This window comes from Pavona decussata, unplaced genomic scaffold, assembly GCF_977016875.1.
Source record: "Pavona decussata unplaced genomic scaffold, jaPavDecu1.1 SCAFFOLD_11, whole genome shotgun sequence".
Classification (NCBI taxonomy): domain Eukaryota; kingdom Metazoa; phylum Cnidaria; class Anthozoa; order Scleractinia; family Agariciidae; genus Pavona; species Pavona decussata.
Window position 1 is genome coordinate 4,401,750 of NW_028145434.1, and position 25,268 is coordinate 4,427,017.

The 25,268-nt window shown below is 37.7% G+C and overlaps 2 protein-coding genes across 3 annotated transcripts in view; both read left to right on the top strand.

The window, feature by feature from the left end:
* Positions 1-10,737, top strand: part of LOC146488323 (uncharacterized) — a 31,698-nt gene extending 20,961 nt beyond the window's left edge. The window contains exons 27-32 of the mRNA XM_085120813.1: positions 1,259-1,381; positions 1,896-2,246; positions 2,906-3,131; positions 4,468-4,620; positions 4,743-4,882; positions 8,183-10,737. Of these exons, the coding sequence (XP_084976939.1) occupies positions 1,259-1,381; positions 1,896-2,246; positions 2,906-3,131; positions 4,468-4,620; positions 4,743-4,882; positions 8,183-8,418 (1,229 nt within the window). The 3' untranslated portion in view covers positions 8,419-10,737. The remainder of the gene's footprint in view (positions 1-1,258; positions 1,382-1,895; positions 2,247-2,905; positions 3,132-4,467; positions 4,621-4,742; positions 4,883-8,182) is intronic.
* A 2,069-nt stretch (positions 10,738-12,806) lies between these two features.
* The window catches only part of LOC146488324 (scavenger receptor cysteine-rich domain-containing protein DMBT1-like), a 63,216-nt gene continuing 50,754 nt past the window's right edge, over positions 12,807-25,268 (top strand). For both annotated transcript variants that reach the window (XM_085123474.1, XM_085123481.1), the window contains exons 1-3: positions 12,807-13,032; positions 23,826-24,088; positions 24,914-25,190. In XM_085123474.1, coding sequence (XP_084979600.1) covers positions 12,907-13,032; positions 23,826-24,088; positions 24,914-25,190 — 666 coding nt within the window. In that variant the 5' untranslated portion in view covers positions 12,807-12,906. The remainder of the gene's footprint in view (positions 13,033-23,825; positions 24,089-24,913; positions 25,191-25,268) is intronic.

Below are 25,268 nucleotides of genomic sequence, written 5' to 3' on the forward strand. Positions count from 1 at the left end.
CATGATGGGTAGGTCCCAACGGCGACCCAACAAGAAACACGTGCACATCTCGAGGGGAAAGTCCCATAACACGTTTACATTCGGGTATGAGGAAAGAATATAAATTACACGGTTAATTTAAACCCATGAAATACTTTCATATCTCTCGGAGTCTGCCATATTCGGAACGCTTGGCTTTCAACTTGCCATCAGTACAAACTCGAGGTCCTTCTGCTTCTTTTCATCGCCTGCAATTTCATTGCATTTTTTCATAATCCATCTAGAGATAGGGATGAGAGCGCAAAAACCCTACGAAGGATAATTAAAAAAAAAAATGTCTTAATATTTGGAATGCATACATATTTTTATGCACATTATAATGCTGCGCGTCCAAAAACAGTGTACGCGATCATTAGTCCCATCAGTTTATAATTATCACATCCCCGAATTTGAATTATCGGATGTTATGTCTGAGACCGCCATTAATAGAATCAGTTGCAAAGACTTCGATGAAGTTTGCATTGAACAAACGGCTCGAACCGTAATAAAATAAAAATAAGTAAATCGCTAAAGGAAAAGCAAAAACATCAACTATGGTAACACCAAACAAGTAAACTGGCGTGACGCGGCGTGGCGTAGCAACATTAGCGAGCTGATTTCTATACGTAAATGATATAAACATTCCAAACATAATCAAAACTTTGACTTGCCTCTTGTGAAGTTCTCGCGTTTAAAGACGTATTCATACATTGAAGCAATTTTGCATTATTTGCTGACGAATGTCACAGTATCAGTTTGAACCGAAATGTCCCAATTTCAGTTTTTTTTTTTAGAAACCAAGATTAGCCAACTCTACAATAAATCAGAGCCCTATGTATCATTTTTCTCAATCTAATACTCAACAGCTTGAGAGCAAACCTGTCGTTTTGTAATTAACTCGGATGATGCATGAACATAACATCAATTTGTTCATTTTCCCCCTGCGAGAATTTTTACTGGGTTATCAAGAGTTTATGTAAGAATGCAGACGTGATTGTTTTTAATTTAATACCACATAAGCACAGCCTTGTTCCCAAGGCTTCCCTTTGTCTTGTTTGACAACGCTCTGTTGGCGGAAAGGAATGAGGTTGAGGCAATTTGGAATCATTTAATTTCTTAAAGAGGTCAACAGCTCTGACACTGACTCAGCATCAGATACCACACTTTAGCCAATGCCGTGCACGTGTCCGAGACCGCACATTAGTACATTTTCTAGTTATTTAATCTGCATTTTCCACAGATATTGATGAATGTTTAGTAAACAATGGGGGGTGTAGTCATCACTGCTACAACATTCCTGGATCATTTTACTGTGGATGTCCTGAAGGAACAACTATGGCCGCCAACAATTTGACATGCGTTGGTAAGTTATTAGTAATTAAGTGTTAGGTAGAGACAAGCCCTGTTCCTTTCGGGCTGCAGAGATGCCTAAACCCCATGTCAATAAAAGTAACACACAGAATTATGATTATTACATTGTAAATCTCAAGTATATGTTACCCACGAGGTTACAAAGTTAAAATGATGGCTCGATTAATACATTGTAGCTATAAGGTATATACTATCCACAAAGTTATGGTCATTTAGGGCGACCCGTCAATGAAATTTGGTGTCAACAACTAGCTTCGTGACCAAAAGTTCACTCTTTCTGGCTCCTCTTGGCATCCACCTAGTGTGTGTGGATAAAAAGGCGATATGCTTGTATTTTCTTCGGGGAGTCAAGTTTTACATTGTTCCTTAGGCGTAACAATATGGACATTCTGTGTTTGACATTTTCAGTTCGGGACCTAAAAATTTAACGTAACATTTTTCATTCTTACAACAAGATTAACACACAAATAACTTCTTAACTATGTATTTTTCTGATTTAATTTTAGAACCTGGCGTTTCCGTTGTTTGTGGCGAACACAACATGACAGTATCCTTAGAGAAGCGATCATTTCCATTCTTTCAAGCCGAACGGCTTCATTTACGTTACTCTTCGTGTAGAGCGACCGAAAATTCCACACATTTGTTAATCTCTACTCCTCTGAATAACTGCGGTACTGCAGTCAACGAGACCCAAGATGCTCTTATTTTCTGGAACGAAATTCAAGCTGACGCAGTGGTCATCGATTACGTCATTACTCGATCACATAAAATCAGACTGCCATTTTACTGTAGCTATTCCAGAAAGAAGTTGCTCAGCTTGAGCTTCACTCCTCAATTTATTTACTTCGGGCATGAAGGTACTGTGTAGACATAATAATGTTTGATCAGTGTTTCCCATCCGATGTGCAACTAGGATCAATGGGGAGTGTATGTTATGGTTTACGAAATTCATGTCTACCATCTGCGGACATTTTGGTGGGGACCTGCGGCTCTATACTCGAAACCCTGACCCCATTTCAAACTAAAACATGTAATTAACCGTTTTTCAAACTTTCCCTCTAAAATCAATGCTCATTTCTAGAATTGGTTTCTAGAATTCATACCCGTTTCTGTAAAGTCGATACCCGTTTTCAGACAAAAATGGTTAAAATCAATACCCAATTTCAGACCAAAGCGGCTCAAAAATTATACCCCTTCCTGTACATACTTAAAACACTTGTATAGGGGAGTACCCTCCGGGATTTACTCGCATTGCAATTTATATAAAAAGCTTTAATCAGTTTCCATGCGCGAAAATTTGGCCTGTCAATGTAACATCTATAAATAATATCAATTTGACAAATTTAATAAAAGACAAAAGAAACGCTGATAGGAACCTGATGGCAGGCTCCCTTTCTCTGTACTTCTGAGGGTTGAAGAATCTTATTTGTTCATTGTGTGCGTACAATGTCGTTATTACAGTAATAGTTAAGAATTCCAAAAACCATATGTTAACAGGCATCCTTTTTTCCTCTAGTGGGATACGGTAATTTCACGTTTCGAATGGACTTTTTCAAAAGTGCATCATTTGCTGTTCCTCATAACGAGGAGGACTACCCATTGCATTTGACTCTCAACGAATACGTATACGTGAGGTATAGTGTGGAGTCCAGTGCTGATCTGGTGATAATGGCTGAGAACTGCAAAGCAACCAAAGATGGAAGTTTTTATTCCTGGCCACAGTACAACATCATACAGAATGGGTATGTAGATATTTATATTACGCACTGAACAAAGAATTTTTTAGTTCTGAACTGGAAGCAACACAACAACAACATCTAATTGTATACAAACACACTAAAAGACAGTTCAGAACCACCGGAATAAATCAATTTCCTATTCAACTAACAAATTTCGGAGCTCATGTGCAGTTTTTGCTGATAAAGCTTTCAGTCGAAAACAAGATAATGGATCCACGGTGTAAATATTACTCACAAATTACCCCAATAAGTTCTTAAATTTGTTAATTTCCGCTACGTATTTTGAGCTCTGATCCGCTTAATAACTTGCACAAATCAACAAGCAAACAATCCTTGGCCGTAGCTATTTTAATTAGTTCCACTGAAGTAGAACCGAATTTCCGAAAAATGTCCTCGTAGTGATTGTGGTCTACCATATAAAAGATATAAAATATGGCAATTCTCGTGGAGTTTAAAGGAAATCAGCACCCGACATTTTCACAATGAATATAGTACAGAGACAAAACAGTAAAATCCCAACCATAATTCTGCGGATATCTGAAATATCTCCGCCTAAACTTTGCCGCTAAATGGCAAGTTTGGCAGTTATTTCCCTCACCTTGATGATGTCAAACAGTATTGGGTTAGTAGCAATAATTTACGGCTAAACTCCGTTGCAGTTTATGACTCCACTTGTTATTTAAACATGAGATCGAGCTTCACCTCTATGGAAAGCGGTATATAACATTGGGAAAACACCTAGATGTAAGCTGCACGACTCTTCGTTACTGTAAGGCCTATGATCTCTTAGGGTAAAGGCTGACCTATTTGCGTATTAAAATACGTTTATTCCAAGGTAACCTTGCAAAATGTCATTGTGCGATGAGCCGTTAAAATTTATAATATTTTCTATTTCAAGTTTCTTTTGTTAAAAAAAAAAATGAGTCGCTCATTATATATATAAAAGGCCTCCTCTGAAGCTTTTATGGTACCTTCTCTGAAAGGTTAGTAAAGGCTGCGGTGTGGGGGTGAGCACGTCGGATTTCGATCGGGCGGTCCGAAGATCGGAGGATTTTGTGGTTCTTGGATTGGTTGACATTAATGGTTTGTTTGCTTAGACAACAAACGTTGGTCTACATTGTCTCTCTTTAAAAATAGTAATAAAATAAATAAATAAATAAATAAATGAATATAAACGAGTGCTACTCATTGACCTGCCATGGAAGGGCAAACGAATAAGCAATGCAGACAGAACATTTCACGAGTGAAGACCCTCGTTGCCTTATTGGAAACTTATTAGTTGCAATCATATTTGTACGGTGTATAGTGGGTGTTAATTTAAACATTTTACAATCAACAGATGTCCCAGAGACACCACTATGGATTACTCATACGATCCTTCCCGAAGTTACCAGCAGTTTAAAATCAAGACGTTTAGATTCTTCGACGACTATGATACTGTCTACCTCCATTGTGTGTTGCTAGCCTGTCATCGATATTCACCTAACTCCAGGTTAGTCTAACCGATGCCGTTCCACCCAACACAGCTGAGATTTTATCACACCCTAATTAACTTGTCGATAACGAACATTAATTTGTCAGTGTCATTTAGTTTGGTACCTGAATAATTTGCAGATGCAGTACGAGTTGCCTTCAAGGCAATAAGAGGAAGAGAAGAGACGTCACTCGTGATGACGCAGAACATGAAGAAAGCACCACCAAAAACATCGTCACTCGAGGTCCTCTGGTCATTAAAGATAAAGTTAACCCTGGAGGTAAATGAAAAAGCTGTCCTGTTATATGGTCTGCAGTATTTTCAACAAACCGAAAGACCGCCTCGCAGTAAGTCAGGTCAAGGGAATCCCTTACAAAGTTTCGTGTAAGACATGTGATTTCCACTATGTGGGAGAAAGTAAGACTAGTCCTGGAATTCGCGAGGTGTAGAAAACATGCACCCACAATTCTGCGGCACGTCGAAAAAATGGATCACGACATTCACCCAGACTACGTTGAAATTCTAGGAAGAGACGTGAAGAGTAGAACTTTTTTGGGGGGAAGCATTACATTCCACCCAAGACAACAAAGTCCCCGTTAACGGACTTACACATTTCCCACGGCATTACTTTTGTATAGCAACATCCTGGGGACGGGTGTCAAACAGGAACTGTAAATTATGCAAACGATAACTGTTTCAACTCTTAAACCCTGTAACTCTTAAAGTGCCTATCACCCTTACTCAATTCCTTTCATTCCCAAAAGTAGACGTAGAAAATAAGCCAAAACAAGCAAAATAATGATATTTGAAGTTATACTCGATTTTTAAAACGCGATCAAAACTTGCAATTTCCGAAGTTAAGTCAGCGCCTTTGGAGGACTACAACTAGTGAGTTGTGACGTTGACCCGGTATCTCGACATCAGCACACAACAAAACAGCAGTGAGTCGGAGTGAATTCTACGCGAGCTGTTTGGGTTTCTGGCCGATTTTTTCCCCCAAAAGCCGAATACTGACTCCGAATCCGAGCAAAGCTACAACTCAGATGATTCAGAATTTAACTACAACCCCGGCTACGTGATTGACACGACGATCAGACACGTAAAATAGGAATGGAAGACCTACACAACTCCTACTCGCATGTTTAGCCCTGCTATCTCAGTCTTTTGATCAATTTAACGCCTTTTTATGTTTACAACGGGTTGGCATGACGATTTGAAGGATTTGCATGATAATCATTGAACAAAGCCATGTGCTTAACTGTAGCAAGTTTTGTATTTTGATTTCAAAGGACTTTTCTGGGTTTTGATTTCTACGTTTAGCGCCTGTTTACTTCATCTCTTGTGTTTCTGTTTAGCAACTGTCGTTGTTATGATATTTCATTTTACTAGTATTTAGGTTTAGTTTGGCTCGTCTCAGTTCGCGGTCCGGTGACAGTACAGATTTTAGTTAGGATTGGAACCGTGTGATAATCTTTAACCTCCGAGAGCGACCGCTATTGTTGTTATCTTTGATAGGATTTGAACTGTGTAATTACATCTTTTTCTTACAGTTTTTGTATTACCGGGCCCGGCCGTTTGTTTTTGTGGTGAGATTTTGTGTCTCTGATAATGGCTATTTGTCTTTGGATCCTTTCTTTAGCATTGTAGATTTCTTCGAGAGCTATGCAATGCGTGAAATTGAGGGCTAAGTCTGTTTAGTTATTGCCGTTACCGCTATTGTTGTTTTCTTTGTTAGGATATGAACTGTGTAATTACATCTTTTATTATCTTACAATTTTTGTATTGCCGGGCCAGGCCGTTTGTTTTTGTGGTACGATGTTGTGTCTCTGATCATTGCTATTTGTCTTTTGATCCTTTCTTTAGCATTGTAGATTTCTTCGAGTGTTATGCAATGCGTGAAATTGAGGGGTTAAGTCTGTTTAGTTATGGCTTCGTTTTTCCACCGCCTTGTTTCGCTCCGCTCTGAGGTTTTTGTCGCAGGAGCTTGCTATTTTCTAAATATTTGAAATCTTTCGGTTTTAAAGAATATTTTACTGGGGCCGAGTGAAGTTTAAATAAGCAAGATTTTTTCTATGAACTAGAGTCTTACCTTTTGTCATAGAAACCACCACATCACAAATTTTACCTCGTGACACACACGAACCGCTGAGGAAACAGCTCTTAGGATTGCATTTTTCGTGGCGGAAATATAAGCTTGTTCAGTTGACACTTTTTATTTTTTTTCCCAATTGTTTATTAGCTGAATTTTTTCTGGTAGTAAGAGAAGTAAAACCGCACAACGTTTGGAAAGTCGTTGCGTCTGTTATTTTTTTTTTTTAAATATTTCGATTTCCAGGTAAGAAAAGTCGACCTTTTGAAGCAGTATTTCGAACAAGTCAATCGACCGACATGTTCGATTGACTCTTAACCTCGTCCTTCACAGACAAATTCAAGACTGAAGCTTTTTTAAAAAAGAATGATCCGTTCTTCTTGGAAAGCCTTCTCCCAAATTGATACACATGGAATTGAGAAAGAAAGAGACCTAGCTTTATCATGTCACCGTGGCCCTTCTTCCGCTCACCAACAGACAGCAGTCTCAGAAGTTTAAGACTCCATTCGCCTCTTCGCATTCTTTAGATTCTAGACCAATTATAAATTATAATAAGTTTAATATTTCAGTCGGTTTGTGTTAGCTGCACTTACAAGCTTAAATAAAAAAAATAAAAAAAAATAAAAAAATATTAGATTTATTTCCGCTCGTTCGCGGCGATGTTTGGCACAAGTTGAAATAAGTACATCTGGACTTGTGGTCCTTGGTTTAGTATGGACAGTTGACGTCACATTTATACCGACATCATCTCGTTTCAGTGTTGGGATGATTGGCTTGTTACTCACTTCGTCAATAAATCAGAATCGACGCATAAAGACGTCGTTCATGAAGTGCTTGGATCATTTTGACGAATTTTCCGGTCAACTCCCATTTAGCCCGCTTTTGTTTCATGAAATCGATCTACTTCTTCAGTTCTGCATTTACTTGCTTCATCATTATCGAACATTATACCGTGCAGAACTATACCTTTCTACATATCTGAGAAGGCAGCACATTCACCTACCACATACCTTCCTGGCACATTCCAAGTTCAGTGCAGAGAATCTAGTGACAAATGACCAAATGCTCTGTGGCCGAGATACCGGGTCGACGTCACATTATAGCGTGCAGAACTATACCTTTCTACATATCTGAGAAGGCAGCACATTCATGTTATATTATGTTATTCCAGATCAAATTAGCGAGCTCATATAATCGAGAGTGAACAATTTTTGCCACTCAGCAATTCAGGAGCGAAAAATGTTGCCTCTGATATATAAATTAGTTAATTTGCCCTTTATTTATCACAAGTAGGTAACTTGTCTCACAAGCTAAAAGCTTATGTTTTGGCAATTCAAACTTACAAAATAAATCTGTTTAATGGAATGAAAACGCAGCAGAGAAATAGACAAAAACTGACAACTTAAAAATAGCCAAAATATTAGTCACAATGCTTACTCGTACCTAACAATAATCTTCCTGACATACATGCGCACCTAATTTTGTTCCTAGACACCGGGCAAAGTAATAAACAAGCTGCTCTGATTGGCGGTGTGGCTGGTGCCAGTGGAGTTGGTCTGATTGCTATCATAGCCCTGGCGGTTCTCTTTGTCAAGTATCGCGTTGCAAGGCGATTCATGAACCGAAACAAAGTGGGAGATCTGTACACTACCCAAGATGAGCAATTGAGCAGGCGAAACGCTTACATACAGGAGGATGACGTAATCGAAAAGGAAGACTCCTTGTAGGAAAAAGATAGTGTTCAAAGTTGTGTGACTTCATGATCAATATTTTTTCATCAGTGCTAAAAGCAACCTCCTTTCGTGTCCATTACATGGAACAATTTCGACACAAATTACATGAAGCTTGCGGTGCAACCTTTTCTCACCTTCACAGTATTAGAGGAATTGCGTTGCATTGATCTCCACCAGTGGTTACCTATAGCTACGTTAAGATACACCTTATACAATTACAAGCCCCTAGAAATGTTTTAATTCTTGGTTTTCACATGACGTCATAAAAAACTGAAATTCATAACTAAACACAATTTTGGGTTTTTATCTTCATCACATATAAGAAAATCTAAATTTCCATCGGCTTGTTTGTTTTTCAGTAGGATAGAATTCTTTGTTTTGAAAATAGAGCAGTTTGAATTTTAGATTTTTGCGCAGTGCGTGACAGAAGGATTGCAGCTCTAAACATGTCACGTATATGAAAAGATCGATTCGCCTCGTGTTTTTTTTAGGTCTGATCAGCTAACATGTAATAGAAGCGTTAATATCAATGTGTGAAAGTTCAGCAGAGAGAAGAAAGGCTTTGAAATAGCCAAGGTAAACTCCAGATGTTTTTGCTGGTTTCCGGCCGCCATGTTGGTGCCCATCACACGGGGCACCAACATGGCGTCCCATACTAAACTCTGTAATTTTTCGTGGTACATTTTCTCGAATAACTCGATTAGGAGATATCGCACAGCCCTGTGGCTTTCACACGTTGTTTATGTATCACTCTTCTACAACATATCAATTTCTTGACTTTATCTATTGAATGGTTGAGGATTTTATTTTTTCACTTGCGTGACGATGTGTGAGGTGAAAACCACCTATAACTTTTTTACAGACTATCTAAGGGAAAAAAACACATATAGTTAGCTAAGAATGTCGCAACTTACTTGAAACGTATAAACAACATCAGTTCCCAGTAGAGAAATTAACAATAGGGAGTTTAAGAAGCTGCTACGGCCATTGCAACGAGAACGTCAGAAAACAATAGGATATAATGAGAAAAACAAAGGCAATGTACGTGCGTTATAAATTTTGGTACATTTCTTCACCTTGCTCGGCCAAGCAAGAACGTGAAATAACCAAATTCAAAGTTTTGTGGAGAACGTGAGTACATGGTGGTATTTTTTTTAATCTCTGTCTCAACTTGAACGCCGTTTCCACCTGTTCTGTTACTGGATAGTTCGGCCACATTGTACAATGTGAACGAATTGGAATAATCGCCGAGTAGTACAAGTAACGCGAACTTATATTTTCAAGCGACGTTTTCGTTGGCGTTGCTGTTGTGGTCTCTTAAAGTTCCTACTAACATTAAATGCAGTGTACACTCCATCATCTTTTACATCAGTGATGCTGTATCACTGTAAGTGCAAATGCTCTTTAAGTTATATTGCATTTTATCATTTTAACGTTTGTGTTCAATTTGTGGTTATTCGTAATGAGACCAAAACTAGGTGACATCATCCCTTTATTTGTCCAACATTTAAGTTGTCCAGTCAAGAGATTTATCTTACCTGTGATTAATTTTGCTGAAAATAAACACCATAAACTTGGCTTGGTCGACAAAATGCAGTGAGAGGGGGAGGGGGACAATGCCAAGAACAATGCCGGAAAGGAGACCAGTGAGCACTCTATCAGACCATTGGTATTCCAGAAGATGTGGAAAAATGAACAAGCCGGAAGATAGCGATCAACCAAAATGACCCCCTCATGGTAGCGAGAGAGCAATATCTAAGGTTCGAAACAAAGTAAACTTTTCCAACTATTGCACAAAAGAAATCCCAGCCTTATTGTTAAGAAACATGCTTTGGGTAGCCTGTCACACTCGATCTCGACTGACAGCCTACAGTCTATAAGAGTTATCGCAGGGAAGGGGGGGGGGGGGGGGGTACTAAAGTAATGAGGTTCTGTCCTTGATCCGCGGTGGAAGGGTTAGTAGTGTACCTCTTTGTGCATATTTGGCAGGCATTGGTAGCTATGTTTTGTGTCAACTGTTCAAATATGAACAATAGCCAATCCCTTGTTGTCTGCGTACAGGTTTAGAAACAGTCTGATTTAGCGTTAACGTACCTTAAATTTGTACCTTATTTTGCGGTTCTAATTAACTACATTCCAGCCCAAGCTTTCATGTGTAAACAAAAGCCTGAACTTTGTTGCGGTCTTCTCGCTGAAACGTTCATTTCATGTATTTCAAGGAATATTATAAACGTTGTCAGTAAAATAAAATTTGATTTTTGTTTTGTTGAAATAAGATACTTGTTCCTTAATAAAAGTACTCACTCACGCGTCTTCGTAAGTTTCACGTCTTAATACGTTTTAGCTTTTCTTTATAGGTTTTGATCACTTTTTTTGGTCAATTTGAACGGTTTTGTGAGGTTTTGGAGGAATCTAAGATGGTGGATCCAATGTTGTGTCTATGAATAATCTATGACATACTTCCCAAGTCATATGTCAAGTCATTTTGCTGAAACCAAGGAAACACATTTTCGACGTACTCTTTACCCTTATGCTTTTAGGACTACGAAGTTACTGTCGTACTCCATCCCCCTGCGAAATTGAGCTGCCAAGACTGCATGTCCAATTCTTAATCACAAACTGATGTAATTTATCATACACGCTCCTCTTCTCCCATTCTTCGTTTACTCTCGTTTAATTCCGTTTCTTTCAAAAATAAGGAACCTAAAATGATTAGCCTTATAATTCCGTTTTAGTCATCCTTACCACACTTTTTGCCTTTTTGTACTTCTACCAAAATATGTTATCTTTTTATCATTTTATTAAAAAAAATGAAAATGTTCGGTTCGGTTCACGATGATCAAGAAGGGTCAGTTAGGGTACATTGATCACCTGCACCTGGGAACCCTTTTGATATTGTCTCTTCTTTAATGATGCCAAGCAGTAGCTTGGGTAAACTACCCAAATTATATACTAATTGTATTTCTTGAGTAAATTATCGAGCTGTTTCGTTAACAAGCCAGTCCATACCACACACGTTAATCAAAAGCACGTGATAATTGTTCAGACAAGCATGATGCTATTTAAGTGACTAAATCGAACTTCTCAACAGGAATGCACTTCAAGTACAAAAAGGAATTCATTGTCACCTAGACTGTTTACTTATTTTGTCTACTTATAAAATTCCTTCAAGGCTTCGATGATTGGTTGGCGAACATACTTCAACAATACTAACTGATAAGACTGCTATTTTATTTCGAAAATAAGGAACCTAAAATATACCCTTATAATTCCGTTTTAGTCCTCCTCGCCACACTCTTTTGCCTTTTTGCTCTTTTACCAAAATAATGTTATCTTCTTCTAATTTTATTAAAGAAAAGGCAAATGTTTGGTGAGCAATTAAATTGAATCAAGGTTCACGATGATCAAGAAGGGTCATTTAGGGTACATTGATCACTGACACCTGGAAACCCATTGGTATTTTCTCTTCTTTAATGATGACAACCGGCAGCTTAGGTAAACTGCCCAAATTATATACTAATTATATTTCTTGAGTACATTATCAAGCTGTTTCGTTAACAAACCAGTCCATACCACTGACGTTAGGTAAAAACACGTGATAATTGTTCAGTCAAGCATGATGCTATTTAAGTGACTAAATTGAACTTCCAAACAGGAATGCACTTCGAGTACAAAAAGGAATCATTGTCACCTAGACTGAGTACTTATTTTGTCTACTTAAAAAATTCCTTCAAGGCTTCGGTGATTGGTTGGCAAACATACTTGAACTATACTAACTGATAAGAATCCTTTTTTTATTTCGAAAATAAGGAACCTAAGTCATCCTCGCCACACGCTTTTGCCTTTTTGCACTTCTACCAAAATAACTTTATCTTCTTATAATTTTATTTAAAAAAAAAGAAAAAGGAAAAAAAAAAAAAAAGAAAATGTTTGGTCAGCACGTTAAATTGAATCAAGCTTCACGATGATCAAGAAGGGTCATTTAGGGTACATTGATCACTGGCACCTGGGAACCCATTTGGTATTGTCCCTTCTTTAATGATGCCAAGCAGTAGCTAAGGTAAAATGCCCGAATTATATACTAATTATATTTCTTGAGTAAATTATCGAGCTGTTTCGTTAACAAGCCAGTCCATACCACAGATGTTAAGTAAAGGCACGTGACAATTGTTCAGACAAGCATGATCCTAATTAAGTGACTAAGTTGAACTTCTCAGTAACAATGGACTTTAAATACAATAAAGGAATTCATTTTCACCTAGACTGTTAACTTGTTTACTTTTTTTTTTTTTTTTTACAAAATTCCTTCAAGGCTTCGATGATTGGCTGGCGAACATAATAGAACAATATTAACTGATAAGAGTGCTGTTTCGAGGAGTTAAGGCACTCCTTGAGCCACCTTGAGGTACAGCAAGCAAATTCCAATCTTATCTGGGATAAACCAGCAACACCCCGAAAGAAAAAGTAGTAACTAAACGTAAAATGGCACGCTGTTTGGCGGCGACTCTATTTGCTCTTTTCCTTTTGCAATGGGGATCGTCAGCTGAAGCATCCCACTTTCGGCATGGCTATATTGCGTGGGCTCCAGCAGACTTCTACAGCAACACGGTATGGCAGCTATAACAAGCAGACTAAGTTTTGTTTTTGCTAACTTTTCTCCTAAACGATAGTGGGTACTGAGTGAGGTAACTGCAGTGCAGTTGCATAAGTTTTTATCTTATTTTATTTTTAACTTTCAATGATAATAGGTCTTAGTTATAGTGGCGCAAGGGTGTGTGCTCTTTTTTTTAATACGCCAGGAATCCATATGCGCAACGATATGGCTTTATCAGTATTCTTTCAGTTAAGTAGATGTTTATCTCTGAAAACCTAAGTTTATAGCATTTGTAGTTAACATTTATCTTACCACCCGGTAAATAAAAAAGTCCATGCATGCATGCATGAGTTTAAATTGTTTATCTCTCCGGATAGGCTGTTTGGTAATAATATTGAACATTTCTATTTTGGATGCGCGACGGTCAGTTTTCTTCATAATAGATTCCACTGCAATTAACAGTAAAGGTTTTACGATTAGTGACCGTGCTTATTTGGTTGAATTATAAGGAGTGGAAGCCAGTATTTATGTGCAGACTAAAGCTGCACAATGCAGACTTCACCCTGGGCCATGGATGCATTCCTGACATACTTTTTTGTTCTCGGAGATCAAAGGAAAAAAAAGGGGTGCGAATTGGGAATAAATATTTTGACTTTGAAAACGGTATTCTTCTATCAAAGCCTTTTGATTATGATGGAGGTATCTAGTTGTGTAATAAGTCACTGATTGGATTAATTGACAGTTTTCGCCTCAGGCGATTGCGTTTGAAAAATAAAGCCTACCGCCCCACATAGTTTTACCGCAGTGATACAAGACTAAACCTTTTCTTATACCTGTAACATATGCCAATAACATAAAATTATCCCATATTCTTCGACCTACTATAAAGAAGTAAAATATACCCCTTGCATCAGGAGTCTCCTGCATCTAGCTCGCAAGATGGTTCCCCACTTCAAACCCCCTTCCAATGGTCCCACCTACCCCTCCCTTACCTCCATACCTCTTCTTCCCGGAGATAAAAGACTTGGTTAGTACATTGGCATTTGCATTAGTTTGCAATAAAATTGTTATTTAACTAATATGCTGATAAAGATCGAGTAATAGCACAGTAAAATAGTTTTAAATGTGAATTTAATTTTGTGCCCAATAGAAGTTGAGATTGAGTTTACGTTAAGAACGAAAAGATTCAGGTCAATGAAGTCATAACTTCTCTTCTAAGCACTTAAAAATGAAAAAGGATAAATGTTCATGCGGTATTATCAATTTTGTACAAAGCTTAAAAGAATTATTTTCATCAATTTCTTTCGCTATAGGGCCCGCTTCGAAGTCAAATCCTCAATGTGAAGTTGGTAATAGGCTCAATGAATAACTGATGCATTCCTCAAATGGTTTCTTTTCTGGTGACAACTAATTCTTGTGCCCACGATTGCAATTTATAGAAAGCTCACAGTCTTATACCTTCCCATTTTAGTTTTCCCATCTGTGGGGGAAAGATTTGTTCTGAAGTGAGTCTACCGACGTCTACAACCCGAGAAACGTTCAAACTAGCACCAGCTATATTACTTTTTCACACTTGAAACCGTCTTAAAATTGCTAATCATTCTGGACCAGCCTGAATTATGCAATCGTTCAATTAAATAATGAACTCATTCAGCGATCATGTTTTTATTTTTAAATTCCGAATTTCATAGAAGGATTAATGATTTAGTATCCCTACAATGGCTTAGTCAAAAATGCTCATCTTCGCTGTTCTCACGTGATGCTCGCCCACATGTTGGCATAATTGTTTCTTCTCTGGGGTTAAAAGAGACGAATTGCGCACAAGAATGCGAATTTTAAACACATTTTTTGGCTTTAATATTGTCTTCTTCCATCAAAGCCTGCTGTTTACTGTCCTCGCGAGCACAAACTCTAGGACGCGAGCAAGAAGTTATATTATTTTTGATTTAGCTTTCTAGCTATCATCTATTTATTTTGCTCTTGAAAAAAGGTAAAAGGATTTTGTCTCAGTTAACGAAATACACAAAGATCAATTATTGCGGCTAAACCACAAAACCCCTGTAATATTTCTTTACGATGACCAAGTTTGAGTGGTATTGTAAAATGGCGTGCGTGATTACCAGTTTGCTTTCTTTTTGATCGAACCGACGACGTTTAGAGAATGAGTTCAAGACACGGAGAGTGATTATTATAATTATTGTCAAACAATTCGTTCAAAAGCATATTTTTAAGGAATTCGGCTGCTTATATTCATATTTGAGGCAAGCATCGGAATAATTCTTAGGAAAGAAAGAATTTTGTTGCTTGAATTTGTGCTCGTTCTAAGTTGCGTTTCTCGAGCTTGGAATAATTCATCGCGCATCATGCAGTTAATAACAAAAAAGTTTCAAGCCTCTGCTATTTCTGTCAAGAAGATGGAGCCTTTTAATCATTAACGAAAGCAGCCATTTGTGACCATAATGCATTTATATGTGCTCGTCTAACTTCTGTTTTTTACTGTCGACTCAGGAATAAGCCCAAAAGTAAGAGTTTCGCGTCAGGTAAAAGGGATGGAAAGCGCAAACAAAAAAGCAAAGTACATTGATTCACAAGGAAATATATCTCGAGTAAAAGTACTTAGTTTCTGTTTATTAATAGTTTGAATATGCCGGCGGTATCTGCTTGTGTAATGGCTCAATGACTGGATAGAAAGCTTAAATTAATTGACAAGTTTCGCCTCAAGTAGTTGTGTCTGAAAAGAGTGTTGGTGAAAAAAATAAAATAACCTCTCAATGCCTAGTTTTACTGAGCTGTCTACTTCCCGGAGGAGAAAACACTTGGTTAGTACGATGGCAATTGCTTTACTTTGCAATAACATTGTATTTATCTAACAGCGATAACAGTGCAAACGTTTCTTTGGGATGTGAGTTTCAACGGATTTTTTTTTTCTCATTTGTGTCTTATAGAGGTTAAGTTGGCGTCGGATGAGACAGCATACATGTCAAAGAAGTCATAGGTTCTGTTCTAAAACGAAAGAGTTAAATGTTCATACGCACTTCCCTATTGTATACATCATTGATTAAATTTTCCATGCGACCTTCGAAGCCAAATCCCAGCTGTGCTGTTGGCAATAAGCTTGCAGCGATCAATCTCTCAAATGTTTTTTTCTTCCCTGGTGTGCCACAAAATCATGTGCGCACAATTGCAAAGTACAGACAGCTCGTGGGCTTATACTCCCCCGGTTGGGTTTCATACCGCCATATTTGTGGCGGGAAGAATTGTTTTAAAGCGAATCTAAGGGGTCATGTATAACCCGAGAAAGGTCCAAAATAGCAACGGCGACAATTGCCTTTCATGGACACGATTTACACAATCCAAACCACCTTAAAATTGTTGAACAGTCTTGATCATGACTGGATGATTCAATTGTTCAATTAATGGTGAACTAATTTGCTAAATTACACTTTCAGAATTTAATAGAAGATCTTAGTGTTGACTGGAATGCTTCAAATAGATTGTCTTAGACACGAATTGAATGCTTATCTTTGCTGTCCTCGTGTAAAGTTCGCCGACAAATTGCCATATGTTTAAGTTCTCCGAGGTTAAACGAAATAACAAAAGTGCAAATTGCGAAAAGAGGTTTTAGGTTTGAACTGATTGTTTACTTCCATAAATGCCTGGAGTTTATGTCTTGTCTATGGAAGTACAAACTTAAGCGGCCTTCACACGGCAAACTAAAGTTGGCAAACTCGTGTTGGCGAACTTCAAAAAGTTGGCAAACTCGTGCCTTCACACGTCAAAGTTGCGTCAAATCACAACACGCTAAATTTGCAACATGGCCGACGTAGTGCAGTGGCACTCACGAAGAGTTGCCGCTTGTGTCTTGGTCCTATTGTGTGTTAATCGCCAAAGTAGAAACAGAAAGCGCTGGCAAAATAGAAGGTGTGGACGAAACCTTATATCAGTAGAAACCCCACCCTTGGAGCGTACAACACGCTCTTTCAAGAGCTTCGCGCCTTTTAACCCCAGTTTCTCCGCTTGTTCTTCCATTTTCGTCCCACAGATCTGGACAGTTTTGAACTTCCTCGATGCATTGAAAAGTTGCACGTTCGTCTTCACATTTGTCCGCCATTTTGTAAAGTGTCACGCAAATCACGTGAATAGAGCGCGTGTTTTGATTGGTTGACAGTCACCAACACACGTTTGCCAACCGTTCACACGTCAAATACGAGTTTACCAAACGAAAAAGTTGGTGAAAAAGTTGGCGAGAATAGAGGCAAGTTCTTTTTGTCGCCAACAGTTTACCAACTTGTTTGCCTGTTTTTGTGCCCTTTACACACACCAACTTAAGTTTGCCAACACGAGTTTTACCAACTTTAGTTTGCCGTGTGAAGGCGCTTTAACTGTTCAAACATAAGAACCAATGTTTTTTTCTCAAGAGCAGACAGTCTTATAACTTCCTACTTTAGTTTTCCCATGTGTGGGGGAAAGATTTGTTCTGAAGTGAGTCTACCGACGTCTTCAACCCGAGAACTGAAACGTTCAAACTAGCACCAGCTATATTACTTTTTCACACTTCGAACCGTCTTAAAATTGCTAATCATTCTGGACCATGCCTGAATTATGCAATCGTTCAATTAAATAATTAACTCATTCAGCCATCATCATTTTATTAAAAATTCCGAATTTCATAGAATGATTGATGATTTAGTATCCCTACAATGGCTTAGTCAAAAATGCTCATCTTCGCTGTTCTCGCGTGATGCTCGCCCACATGTTGGCATAATTGTTTCTTCTCCGGGGTTAAAAGAGACCAGTTGCCCACAAGAATGCAAATTTTAAACACATTTTTTTGGCTTTAAATATTGTCTTCTTCCATCAAAGCCTGCTGTTTACTGTCCTCGCGAGCACAAACTCTAGGACGCGAGCAAGAAGTTATATTATTTTTGATTTAGCTTTCTAGCTATCATCTATTTATTTTGCTCTTGAAAAAAGGTAAAAGGATTTTGTCTCAGTTAACGAAATACACAAAGATCAATTATTGCGGCTAAACCACAAAACCCCTGTAATATTTCTTTACGATGACCAAGTTTGAGTGGTATTGTAAAATGGCGTGCGTGATTACCAGTTTGCTTTCTTTTTGATCGAGCCGACGACGTTAAGAGATTGAGTACAAGACACGGAGAGTGATTATTATTATTATTGACAAACAATTCGTTCATAAGCATATTTTTAGGGAATTCGGCTGCTTATTTTCATATTTGAGGCAAGCATCGGAATAATTCTTAGGAAAGAAAGAATTTTGTTGCTTGAATTTGTGCTCGTTCTAAGTTGCGTTTCTCGAGCTTGGAATAATTCATCGCGCCTCATGCAGTTAATAACAAAAGGGTTCAAGCCTCTGCTATTTCTGTCAAGAAGATGGAGCCTTTTAATCATTAACGAAAGCAGCCATTTGTGACCATAATGCATTTATATGTGCTCGTCTAACTTCTGTTTTTTACTGTCGACTCAGGAATAAGCTTAAAAGTAAGAGTTTCGCGTCAGGTAAAAGGGATGGAAAGCGCAAACAAAAATGCAAAGTACATTGATTCACGAGGAAATATATCTCGCGTAAAAGTACTTAGTTTCTGTTTATTAATAGTTTGAATATGCCAGCGGCATCTGCTTGTGTAATGGCTCAATGACTGGATAGAAAGCTTAAATTAATTGACAAGTTTCGCCTCAAGTAGTTGTGTCTGAAAAGAGTGTTGACTAAAAAAAAAAAAAATAACTTCTCAAATGCCTAGTTTTACCTAGCTGTCTACTTCGCGGAGGAAAAAACACTTGGTTGGTACGATGGTAATTGCATTACTTTGCAATAACATTGTATTTATCTAACAGCGATAACAGTGCAAACTTTTCTTTGGGATGTGAGTTTCAACAGATTTTTTTCGTCACTTGTGTCTTATAGAGGTTAAGTTGGCGTCGGATGAGACAGCATACATGTTAAAGAAGTCATACGTTCTGTTGTAAAACGAAAAAGTTAAAAATGTTCATGCGCACTTCTCTATTGTATACATCAATGATTGAATTTTCTATACGACATTCGAAGCCAAATCCCAGCTGTGCTGTTCACAATAAGCTTGGACCAATCATACATCTCTCAAATGTTTTTTTTTTTGTCTTTTTTTTTCCTGGTTTACCACAAAATCTTGTGCGCACAATTGAAAGGTACAGACAGCACGAAGGCTTATATTCCCCCGATTCAGTTTCATGCCGCCATATTTGTGGCGGCAGGAATTGTTTTGAAGCGAGTCTAAGGGGTCATGTATAATCCGAGAAAGGTCCAAAATAGCACCGGCGACAATTGCCTTTCATGGACACGATTTACACAATCCAAACCACCTTAAAATTGTTGAACAGTCTTGATCATGACTGGATGATTCAATTGTTCAATTAATGGTGAACTAATTTACTGAATTACACTTTCAGAATTTAATAGAATGATCTCAGTGTTGACTGGAATGCTTCAAATAGATTGGCTTAGACACGAATTGAATGCTTATCTTTGCTGTCTTCGTGTAAAGGGACAAATTGACATATGTTTAAGTTCTCTGAGGTAAAACGAAATAAGAAAATTGCAAATTGCGAATAGAGGTTTTAGGTTTGAACTGATTGTTTACTTCCATAAATGCCTGGAGATTATGCCTTGTCTACGAGAGTACAAACTTAAGTTCCATCACAAGAACCTATGTTTTTTGTTCAGAGCAGACAAACACAAGCTTCCGTATAAGCAGAAAAAACAAAGTGATAATACCGATTAGTAATTATATATAATCGGTCGTTAAAATCAGGCTTTAACTTAGCTGGCGGGATTTTCAAAGTCAGAGAAGCCAGGCTTCCAGATTACTTGTGGATTACGGTTGTTTAAAACAGATTTCAAATGAACCCCCAGTTTCTTCATAGTTCTCTTAAGTTTTGTTAGAGGAAGGGTTTAAGGTGACAGGAATTAGTTTACACGATTTTAAAAAGATAATAAAGATAAGGAAATAAGGATAAGAAGTTTTTTCTTTTAAATGCACTCTTCTTACTTTAAAGCCTTGTTTTAAGTAGATAGGAAAGTACAAGGTCAAGAATAAGCGCGAAGTGTAACTCGGGGTGTAACTGCGCAGAAAAAGCACGCAGCAGATAAATTTGGTCAATGTTAAAAATCGCTTTTCTGGCCATTTATAGTTGAAAGTTGCTGATGATCAAAATCAACGTAGTTGTTTTGCCCTTTAAAGATTTTGGCTTTTACAAAAATGACCAATTTATTTCAGCTATGACGTTCTTAACCACAAAACCCCTGCAATATTTCTTTACGATGCCCAATTTTGAGTTGCATGTATTCATGATGTGTGTGATCTTACCAGTTTGTTGAGGATTTTTTTTTTTTTAATTTGACCACAGTCAGTTCAAGACAGTTCGGAAGATACCGTCTCCTAGTTATTAACTAAAGCAGCCATATATGACCAGAATGTATTTTTTTTATGTTTTCCTTTAAATTCTGTTTTTAACAGTCGACTCAGGAATAAGCGCGAGAATAAGAGTTTTGTTTCAACTAAAAGCGAGGGTAACCCCATGCAAAAGCCCAAAGTGCGTAGATCCACAAGTAAATATATCACTGATTAGAAGCACTTAATTTCTGTGCATTAATTGTTTGAAGATGCTGGCGGTATCTACTTGTGCAATGACAGAATGACTGGATCGGAACTTTGATTAATTGACAGGATGTGCCTTAAGCAGTATTGTGTTTGATGAAAAGTTAAGCGGTATAACGCCAGTTTAATCGAATTTTTTTTTTTTTCACATTTTGTGACCAATAGAAGTTGAGGTTGACATTGTTTCATATGAGACAGTAACCAGGTCAAAAAAGTTATGTTAGATTGTTAAAACTTTGAAACGAAAAAGTTATTTTTTTATGCGCACTTTTCAATTGTACACATCATCTATGCAACCTTCAAAGTAAAATCACCGCCCAGTGTAAAGTTGGAAATAGTCTTTAATCAACCATGCAGTTCTCAAATTTTCTTTTTTTTTCTTCCCGTAGTGTGCCAAAATATCTTGCTCGCACAATTACAAGATATACTGGGAAAGTTGATAAGCTAATACTCTCTCACTTCAGTTTCCCATCGCCATCTTTGCTGGAAGGAATTATTTTTGAGGTGAATCTGTTGGCGTCATGTTTAACCCAAAAAAACGTCAAAAATTTAATACACCTCGACGACAACTGCGTTTTGTCATGGTCACTAATTAATTGCATACTTTAAACCATCTTAAGATTGATGACCACTCCTGATCACGGCTGAACGATTCAATCGTTCAATCAAAATATGAACCCATTCGGCCTTTATCATTTAATTAAAATTTCCAAATTTAATAGAATGATCTCAGTATTGACCGGAACGCTTCAGATGATAGATAATGAATGCTTATCTTTGCTGTCCTTGTATCATGATTGGCGACATGTTGGCATACGTTTTCGTTCTTCAAGATTAAACGAAAAAGATTTGAATTAAAAAAAAAAAAAAAAAAATAGTGTGTTAGCTTTATATATTGTCTTGTTCCATCAAAGTCACTTGTGTATAGATCACGGTCCGCGCGAGCTCAAAGGCACAAGGACCAGTATTTTGTGCCTAGAAAAAACAAGCACATGCATCAGTATAAGCAAAAACAAAAAGTGACATTTTTTTCTCTGTTTTAAAATCAGGTTTTAACTTATCTGGTGGGATTTTGAAAATACGACAGGCAAAGTTGTTGGATGAAGGTTGCTCAAAACAAATTTGATCTAAACCCCCAGGTCATTCATATTTCTCTTTTGTCGGCTCCTTTTTAGAGGAAAGGGTGGAGGTGAGAGGATTATTAAGAGTAAATTATTTAGTAATTATTAAAAACAAAATATAAATCAAAACAAAAACGTTTATTTTAAATACTCTCTTTCCTACCTTAAGTCCTAGTTTTTAGTATTGAACTACGCAAGTACAGCTGCAAGAATAAGCGAAAGGCTAACTGGGCAGAGAAAGCACGCAGGCAAATATTTGAAAAGTGTTGTAAATTATTATTATTTTTTTTATTTATAGCTGAAATTACTGATGATCAAAAAGGAACGTAGTTGGTTTGATCTTTAAACAAGTTTAACTGATCTTAGCTTAAGCTGATAAGAATACTAATTAGAAAAACTATTTTATTAACAAGAATTAATAATTTTTTTATTAATTTTAGTAACAAAAAGTTTGAAGCCAATGCTCTTTCTGTCCAAGTTTTCTAGGTCATTAACGAAAGCAGCTATTAGTGACCAGAATACATTTCTTTTTGCTAGTCTTAACAATGTTTTTTTGTTACTGTCGAATCAAACTGTCGAACATAAGCACAAATAATGGATGAATTGACCACAAAATATGTCACTGATTACATTAATTAATGGTTTGAAAATTCTGGCGGAATGTTAACTTGTGGAATGGCGCAATAACTGACTCGGAAGCTTGAATTAATGGACAAATTTCGCCTCAAGCAGCTGCGTTTGAAAAGAAGATTGAGCCAACCCTCTCTCAAACAAAAAGGACTCAACCCTTTCTCATACCTGAAAGACATACCAAAGACAAATTGTTATTTCAAATTTGGGGATGTAAAAGGTAACCCTTCAACTGGAGTTTCCCGTCTAAAGCGCAGCATAAGATGGTTCCCGGAGAAAAGTGGAGTTTAGTTTGCAATAACATTGTTTTACATCTTACTTAATTGCTCTCTAAGTATCACCGATAATAGCAGAGTAGAGTGAGCGTATATATGATGTGAATTTAATTGGATCAGTTCTGATACATTTTTTTGTCCTTTAAAGTGGTGATTGAGTCTGCGTAACGAGTGGTAAGATTCAGGTCAAAGAAGTTGCAAGTTCCTTATTGATCAATTTGAAATGAAAATATTTCAATGTTCATGCACAATTATCAATTGTATACGCAGCTTAGAATGATTACTATCATCGATTTCATTCGCTGCTCGACCTTCGAAGTCCCGACTGTGAATTTGGCAATAAGCTATATCTATTAACCACGCATTCCTCAAACGATTTCTTTTTCTGATTAGAGATTAATTATTGTTTACACGTTGGTAAGTTATAGAAAGCTCATAGTTTCATACTATCCCGCTTCAGTTTACTGCCGCCATCTGTTGGGGGGGGGGGGGGGGGGTTGTTCTGATGTTAATCCTTTGGATGTACCTCTTACAACCCTACACAATCAATTTTCATGGTCACGATTTGCGTACTTCAAACCATCTAAACATTCAGCTCTGATCGTTCAGTTGAACACTGGAAATACCATAGAATGATCTCAGTCATGAACGGAACGCCCCATTTGTTTTTTGAAGCATTTATACATTGGCTTAGTCATGAATGGTCGTCTTCGCTGTCCTCATCGTATGCTTTCAAACATTTTCATGTTCGCATACTTAATAGCTTAATAGCTTTAACTTTGTGACTTTTCCTAGAATATTGCTGGCTGCAACTGTCCTGGTCTGATGTCTTCGTGACAACAAGGTTTTAGCGGCCTTGTTTGTAGACATTGTTTTACCTTAAGTTTTTATTGCGGAATTGTGTTTTTTCAGTCACATTTCAACTATCTCGGAAAATTATCTTAGATTCTACAGGTTCACGTTTTGCTTGGTGTGTTGATGGAATCAGCTCTAGGAACCTATTAATTCTTAAATAAACACCAAACAGCGAATGATATTCCTCGTCTTATTCTAAATCCACCTTCTACTAATGGACTATTATTATAAAGATGTATTTTAAATAATTTTGTTCTTGTTTTATTAGATACATTTTACCTTTCGTCTGGCTTTTCGGAGATCATTCTCGTCCTCGTACTATTGTGATCAGAGCACCATCAGTGGCGGCGGGCTTGTGGGATCCGGAGATCCATGGAGAGCACAGTGTGTCAACCCACTGTGCAGTAGCTCAAGAACTATTGGAGATACCGGCTTCCACTGCACTGACTATAGTAGTCTTGAAGACTGGTCTATGGGTGAAAACAACTTCACTTACACGTTTCCTTCCAACTACTCGGAATGGGTTGTGAGGTACATAGTCTTTTTTGGTACAACTTAATTAAGTGAACTATAGAACAATTGCTATTATTTTTCCTTTTTTGATTTTACTTTAAGGTTACCGAAACTATAAAGGATAGCATGTTTTGTGCTTTGCTTGAGGAGGTGACAGTCTTTGGCTTTAAAAAGTAGGTCTTAGGGATGATGTCTATTCGGGCAACGTGAAATTTCCGCGAATTGTTGACCCAGCCAAAGACTTAGTATATTTTTTTGGTAGAAAGGGGCGCTAGCCCTTCCCTTTTCAAATGTTGATTTCAACATTCGGGACTTTAGCTGATATGGAAAACACTAGCAAGAATGGGCAAGGATTTTCTCTTCAAGAAGCGTGAGTTTGAAAAGCTATTCTATTATTTTTTGTCGTTATAACTGTAGCGTTGTTAGCCTAGTCATCGATCAGTCCAGAAGTGCGATTTTGGTCGGATTTCCGGACTCAGTGTCATAAATAATTTCCAGATGTTCGTTCGGCGTAATTCTCATTACTTCTTGAATTTAGAATTAAGACGGAAAATCTATTTAAAACGCTGTCTTGCCCTGATTAGGCCGATTCTTTTGTGGAAGGCTAGCCTTGAGCGCTTAAAGACCGGGTTTTGGTTGAGATTTAAGATGCGTTGGCGCCGTTAATAATTGCCAAATGTCACACTCGTTTAGTCGGATCACAGGTCATGTCTCATTTCACTCAGGTGTCAATGTCACGTCTAATTCCAAAAAAAAAAGGCCCCTCTTTTCTGTATATATAAAAATATATTAGAAACTAATCTTTTGGTCTTTTTAGTTTTGTTGTATCCTTGAATTTTCCAGTTACACTAGTTGCTGTTGGATTTCTTTGTCTCGGTATGGGAATGGAGCTTGGCTCGTGTCAACGACCGTCAACCTCACAAGAAGATCAGACAGCGGAAGAATTAACTCATCTCCGGTATCAAGAAGCCCTGCTATCATCCGTTGGCAAGAGGGATGTAGCCAGTCTCTTAGAATCCCAGTTGAGGACCCCGATGGAGATATTGTGAAGTGCCGCTGGGCAGCTATCTCAGAGTCGGCCATTAACTCTGATAGTTTTCCTTTTGGTAGACTAGATGAGGTAATTGCTTCGTTGTCGATATCCCTTTTTGTGTATAGAACTCCTTGTGCAAGGATCGCTCAACAGATAAAGGCAGCA